The sequence below is a fragment of the Eretmochelys imbricata genome, chromosome 6 (assembly GCF_965152235.1).
Source record: "Eretmochelys imbricata isolate rEreImb1 chromosome 6, rEreImb1.hap1, whole genome shotgun sequence".
In the NCBI taxonomy this organism is placed as follows: Eukaryota; Metazoa; Chordata; order Testudines; family Cheloniidae; genus Eretmochelys; species Eretmochelys imbricata.
The window spans coordinates 19,168,077-19,175,080 of record NC_135577.1 but is presented as its reverse complement, the minus strand read 5'-3'; the positions used below and the strand labels follow the sequence as shown (position 1 = coordinate 19,175,080).

Genomic DNA, 7,004 nt, shown 5'->3' with positions numbered 1-7,004 from the left:
AGGCAGCAATCTCTCGGCTGTGAGAGTTGTAGGTACCTGTAGCCAACCTGGTTTGGTAATGACCAGAATCCCTTAGTGTGACAGCTGTCTGATGGCCTGTGTCAAATCTGAAAAGACAACACCAACATATTCCTGTGACTTGCTGGAAGGTCACACTGAAATAGCCAGAACTTCTGAGCGCAGAGATGTTAGACATATTAGACTTGCCGCTGGTTTGTCTTTACTCTTCCTGAAGTCTGGTTGGTCTTATGATCAGAGCTGCTCTATCCACCACTGGGGTTGAGCCCTGGGGTTTCAGGAGGGGGAAAAAAACCTGCCCTGGACTCTGGAAGAAGAAAAGTTGACCTGGATAGCTGCCAGCCTGGAATGGACCCTGTGGGGCAGATTTTACTCTTTTACATCAATGTAACTGAGGGAAGATGCTGGCTTCACATCTCCTCCTTGAATATAAGTACTTCAGTCCCATGCCATGAACAATAGCCCCTTGCTCAAACAGTCCTTGGAGCTGTCTTGGAGAACACTTTTACAGGGCATTCATTCCAGGGTAGGCACAGGGCCCAAATCCTCAAAGGTATTTAGGCACTTAACTCCCATTGACTTTGGTGCCTAAATACTTTTGAGGATCTAGGACAGGGTTTTCAAAGCTAGCTCCATTAGGGCCCTGTTTCAGCCCCTCCCTAGCCTTGGCAGCAGCTCTACATTTCAAAGTGCTTTACCTTTTGTGGATGATTCATTTGTGAAGTTCCTGGAGTGGGGGCATCACCTTGGTTCTCAGAGCTGTAGATGGGTGTGAATCATACATTTTAGAATATTTAGCAAAGGGTACTGCAAAGCCCAGAAAAACATACAGAGGTGGCAGGGAAATGCAATCCCCTCTGGGAAGTTATTGATCTTTTAGCGCTTGAGAAGAAAGAGCTCTTTCAATGCACTTGTATTGCCCTGTACACGTACATCGCAGTGCGTTCAGCTTCCTTCTCTGTCCCTGATGGGTTATAGCACAGAACTGCCATGCATAGTCCTGTATGGTCCATGGCCCTTTGCAGCATTCGTGATCTGCAGCACGTCCTTTCAAAGCCGGGTTCCTGACTCGGTCCCTCAAGCTGCCCAGTTCTCTGGAAAAGGCTGACAGGGAGGCCTCAGCCCATGAGGCTATAAAAAGCGCTCCATAGACAATCAGGGGAGGGCAGGCTTACAAACCCAAGTATGTTGCTCTCAGCTTTGGCCAAACATTTCTGATAACCACAGCCAGGCGAGGGCTATAATTTCCCTATTTTATATATAGAGGGAGATGGAGCTGTGCCTGAGGCAGAGACTATAAAAAGGACCTGCCCTGCACCAGCTCCCCTTACAGGCTGCTACCACAGGAGAGCTGAGGATTTCACCTTCCAGGACCATGGACACGTCTTACCCTCGTGAGGACTACCTGCCCATGACGTCTCGCAAGCAGGACCCTTCTCCCACTGTCATCACCATCGGACCCTCCGTAGTGCCCCGGGACCACCTGATCTGGTCCATCTTCAACACCATCTACATGAACCTCTGTTGCTGTGGCTTAGTGGCTCTTGCCTACTCCGTCAAGGTAAGACAGCCCGGCCCTACTCTGCCTCTTCTACACAGGCCCATAGAGGCTGGCTCCTTAGTGCAGAAATGGACCCTTTCATGTCCATGTCTCCCAGTCACTTGGCGATTCCAGGATTTCCTAGGGGACTTGGCTAGGAAGCGTACATCTCAGTGCATCTAGTTTTACATGGAGCCTCCTTCCCAGGCGTGTCTAGTAAGAATGATACACTCCAGTTCTCTTGGGTTGACCTAGAGATGCTGGGATTTCCCAGGGACTCTGGTAGGAATTATAGACTTCACCCAGGTTACCTAGAGATTCTGGGATCTCTCTCTGTGCTCTGAGTTGTAATACACCCTAAAATCGGGAAGTGATGTGAAAAATCTAGGAGATGCTGGAAGAATGTTATGACCACCCTCCCTCTGGAAGGGAGGGGTTGGCCCCAAGTCTTTCCGGTACTCAGTACCTGCTAAAAATCTCTTGCCGGCACTGTGTACGGAGGGTACCGCCCTACTGGCACTACTGTGACCCAGTAGAAAGTTCTTATTAGCAGCTGGCTTCAGTTTGCCTCCGCCCTAAATCTCACCTTGTTAGCAATGTCCTATCAGAGGACATTAGCCCAGTGCTGCCCACTAGCTGGAATTCTACTTTTAAAAAGGAAAAACACTGTGAAAAATACAACTATCCGTGACAGCTGCTCTGGCATTTCCAAGCAGACTGCCTGAGCCTCCTGATTCAGTGGCTGGGTCTGAAAGGGCAGTGATGGGGCAGGATAGCTGACTGCAGTGTCTGTGTAAAGAGCATCAGGAATGATGTGAGCATCCTGTGCTGGTGCAGCATCCTTAAGCACATCTTCATGCTGTCTGAGGCTGATGTGTATCATCCAAGCTACTATCCCCAGCTAGATTCCTACACATCAATGAGGCTGCGAGCTGTGCTGGCAATCACACTTTCCTGTTATCCCATAATTAGTGCCACCAGTATTGGATGAGGTTCTGGGGACTGACTTCTCTGCTCCAAAGGATGCCCGGGGACCATGATCCATGTGGAGGGACTCCTCCATATCCCACACCTTGCCGCTGGGAATCTGCTCTGTTCAGGAATGGGGGAGGGGTATATCCTAAACTGCTGGGAATGGATTTAATGAAGTTCAGCAAGAGGCACTTCCGAGAGAACTGGGGGAAAGAGAGGTTTAGAGTAACCGTTCTGTTCCCAGATCTCTCTGCTGAGGATCGATAGAGAGTCAGAGCCACTGCTCCTTCTTGGATTTGATTTGCTAACAGATGCCAATAGCAAAGGAACGCGTGAGTGAATGTGTGATGGAGATAAAGCTGAGACACAAAGAGGCAGACAGTGGGCTGAGGTCAGAGGTGCTGTAAATCGCTTACTGATGCATAAGGGAGCTGAAAGTAGTAAGGAGCTGGAGGATGGTATAAATTAAAGTGGGATGGGAATGGCTTTAATTCACACATTCTTGCAGTCCCCTGTGATGTTTCTAGCTACAGACCTCTCTCCTGGCTCCTCGCCATGTTGAGTTACACCAGCTGAGACTTAGTGGGCCAAATTCAGAGATGCCGTGTATGGTAACGGAGGGGTAAGCTACCAGTTGGTAAGTGGGTGTCAGTTATTTGCTTAGACTCACTGGATTAGGCTGACAGAGCAGTTGAGAGAGAATGGAGCAGGGAGAGAACACTCAGCTCCAGAGCAAGGGGCAGATGGAAGTAAGGTGAGTGACAGACAGCCGCTGAGAGCTGCAGTGGGTGGTTGCAGCCTGTTCTGATGCCTGTAGTTCGATTGTGTTGCTCTGAGGGCATTGCCTCGTCCTTTGCCTCCTCTGCCGTGTCACTAACTCACTGTACCCTTCCTGGCTTGGCTGTTGCAGGCGCGGGATCAGAAGGTGGCTGGTGACATCGAGGCCGCTCGCCACTTCAGCTCCAAAGCCAGATGCTACAACATCCTGGCGATGGTGTGGAGCCTGCTGCTGCCGCTGCTGCTCATCGCCTTGGCGATCACAGGCGTGATCCACCTCTCCAAGCTTGCTCAGGAGTCCATGGACTTCTTCAACTACAAGTTCTTCGCTAATGACGATGACGGAAAGTGACTCAGGGGCCTCGCGGGCTCCTGGAAACACACGTGGGCCACTCCAGCAGCCTCCTAAAGACACTGCTAATCCAGTATAACCCAGCCAACCAAACCACTGCACATTGCAACCTCTGTTGTTGTAACCCAGAGCAACCAATGCCTCCCACCAACCAGAGCACCACTGAGGTAGTCATGTGCCCCGGAACTCATTCCACAGCTTGCCCTTTGATGTGGCCTGAGGTGTGAAAATAGTTCCTTTTACATCCTGGTAGATTGCATGGACTCATGCTCAAGCTAGCTGAGTCTGTGCACTGTGGTTCCTCTCCTCCTTTCCTTCTCCTTTGGTCTTTGCTTGTCCTGGGATCTTGGTCATGGGGTGTTAGAGACATGAGCTATCGACTTCCCTTGGAACCCTGTTCTTTTGTTACTGTGTCTAACGCTAACCTTGGTTGTTACTATTTAAGTGATTAAATAACTTCACAAATCATAAGTCTCTCTATGTGTGGCAGTTTCTAATGGCTAATGGAAATGTGGTATAGTTACTCGGTTACTCTCAGGTCCTGGTTTCAAACTTCCCAATCAGAAGGGCTAGAAACTGACTGTTCTTCTTAATGAAATCTCAGATTCTGTTGTGATCATGTGATTCCAAGGGCTCGAGGGGCTAAACATGGGCCTGTAGAACCTAGGCCTTAATCCAGGCCTGCCCCCTCCTTTGCACCCTGGGAGGCCCAAGTTGCAATGTACATGTCGGGACTAGATCTGGGAGGCTAGTGAATACAGGGGCATGCCCAAGGGGGGAAAGGGCTGGGTGTTTGAATCCGAATCCCAATCTCCTGTTAAGGGACCAAGCCCACTAGATGGGTTTGTGAGATATTACCTAATATGAATTGAGTTATGACTAGGGCTACGACTTTGTCACGGAAGTCACGGAATCCATGACTTCCAGAGACTTCTGTGACTTGAGCCCCAGTGCCTGGGAGCTGTAGGGTCCCTGCCACTCCTGGTGACTGGGAACCGTGGGGCCCGAGTTCCCAGTTGCCCCGGGCAGCGGGGGTGCTCTGCAGCCTGGCCCCACAGGCAGCTGGGGTGCCGTGCAGCTCCCAGCCCCGCAGCCAGCGGGGGTGCCCTGAAGCATGGAGGGCAGTGGCGGCGGCCGGCAGGGGAGCCCTAGAGCTCCATGCCAGAGGCACAGCAGGTGGCGGGGGTGCCCTGAGCTTGGCAACACTGGTGATGTGGAGACCCTGCAGCTCCGACCCAGGTACCCCTGGGTGGTGTGGGGAACCTGCGGCTCCCCATTTTGTCATGCACATTTTTAGTAAACATCACGGACAGGTCATGGCTTCCATGAATTTTTCTTTATTGCCCATGACCTGTCCGTGACGTTTACTAAAAATATGCATGGCAAAATCTTAAGCCTTAGTTCTGACTTAAAATTCATTATACTGAAGATTTCCATATAGGGATGGATGCTCTGGTTCTGATCAACGAAGAACCAACCTGAACCGTCACCCAAAACATTTTTCAGGTTTGAAAATATCTCAACCCCTTCCTTCATGATTTTTTTTTTTCCATTTTTGCCGTGCCTTGATTCCATTCAGGAGCAAAGATGGGAAATCCAAATGATCACAAGGAAGGCTGTTTGGCTGGGTTTCTGGCATGAGTGGAAGCATAAAGTAATGGAAATCTGACAGTGCACTTTTGGAGAATTGGGGCGAGGTTCAGAGAATCATAGAAATGGAAGGCCGAAGAGGGAATCTAGTCCCTCTCCCCAAGCCGAGGCAAGATTAAGTGTCCAGAGGGCATGATGCTCATCTGCACAGCACCTCTGCCCCTTTTGAACTTTGCCCATCCTCGAGAGAGCCAGGGTGGGGATCTCAGGGAGCAATTTACTATTTCTCCATCTCCTGGCCTGTCAAATGTCATTAAATATTCCCTTGGGATCCTGAAGGAACTTTGATCTTTAGTCACACTCGCTCAGCTCCACTCCTCTGCCTTGCACACGGGGTACCCCAGATTTCTCACAGAATGGGCCTATTTTAGCTTAACAGAACAACAATGGATTTGCCCCACAGATGTGGGTAACTAGTTTGCAGGCTGCTTTTAATGCTCCTCTTGGTGTATTTGGCTTTTCAGCCCAGGGCAGCATGACTCTCTCAATGCTGCAGAGACTCAGGAGAATTGTAGCATATTATTATCAGCCAAATATTGTGGCTTTTGACTTTGGAAGCCAATGGGTGTGCCTCTCCTGACAAACAAGCAATCTCACTGGCTGCCAGACTCAGAGAAGCAGAGTTCTGATTGGTTGGTACACAGATCCAACACCCAAAACATGCAAGGAACTCTGGTTATGGCCAATGCTGAAAATGTCCAGTCAGCCAGTCCCTTGCCTTTCACTGCAGCCTTGATTGGCTCATTAACTGGCTTCTCATTGGTTTGTTCACCATTGATCTTTGTCCAGAGTTTAGTTGTTCTGGTCAGGCAGCCAATTAATCTGGCTCTAGCCTAGCTGGGCTCCTGCTACCCCTGCCTCCTGTGGTCTCCTAGGGTGGAGACACTGTGATATTTCTGTAGATAACTTGGGCTGTTCTATTTTACTCCTCGGGCGGTCCCTGCAGCATTCCAAAGCTGGCAGGGATATCACTGAAAGGACATAGAATCATAGACGATTAGGGTTGGAAGAGACCTCAGGAGGTCATCTAGTCCAACCTCCTGCTCAAAGCAGGACCAACCCCAGCTAAATCATCCCAGCCAGGGCTTGCACTGTATGTGTTCAGATGCCCCAGTGAGCTCAGGCCATCCCGAGGATTGGCAGAGAACTCTGATGTCCATGGTCAGCTCAAGCCATGGTGGGAGTTTTGATGCCCACTGTTGCTGAAGGGACATCCTAACAGTGACTCCCCCGAATCCATCTCTCTTCTCTCTGACCTGGCGCTCGTCTGGTTTTTGGCATTCTTGGGAATCACCAGATTCTGGGTGGTGGGGTACAGCTTGGAGGTGTCCAAGGGACAAACAAGGCAAGGTAAGAATAAGCCTCAAGCGTCACAACCCCCCTGAGCAGAAAGGAAAGGTAAATTCCCTTGCACTATTGGTTGTAGGGTCCAGCAGCGCGGGTTGCTCTCCACTGGATCTCCCTTCTACACCTACTAGTCTCGCCCATTAGCTGCGCCCCAGAGCCATACCAGGTGACTCTGTGGGGCACCACGTATGCGGTGCAGCCCTAGTCTGTTGGGTGATTCATTCAGAGGATGGGTGGGGTTTAGGCTTTGGGCCCCATGGCCAGTGTCGCTCCTGCTGCTGGAAAGGGGTGGAGCTGCACGATCTCCCCAGATCAGGACAAGCTGTCTGAGCCCTGTTTACACTCCAG

The 7,004-nt window shown here is 50.5% G+C and overlaps 1 protein-coding gene across 1 annotated transcript; it reads left to right on the top strand.

Annotated features, from left to right (window-relative positions):
* The first annotated feature begins 1,393 nt into the window (after positions 1-1,393).
* On the top strand, positions 1,394-3,659 carry IFITM5 (interferon induced transmembrane protein 5). The gene is made up of 2 exons (XM_077820207.1): positions 1,394-1,579; positions 3,441-3,659. The coding sequence occupies exons 1-2, from the start codon at positions 1,394-1,396 to the stop codon at positions 3,657-3,659; spliced, it is 405 nt and encodes a 134-aa protein (XP_077676333.1).
* Positions 3,660-7,004: the final 3,345 nt, after the last annotated feature.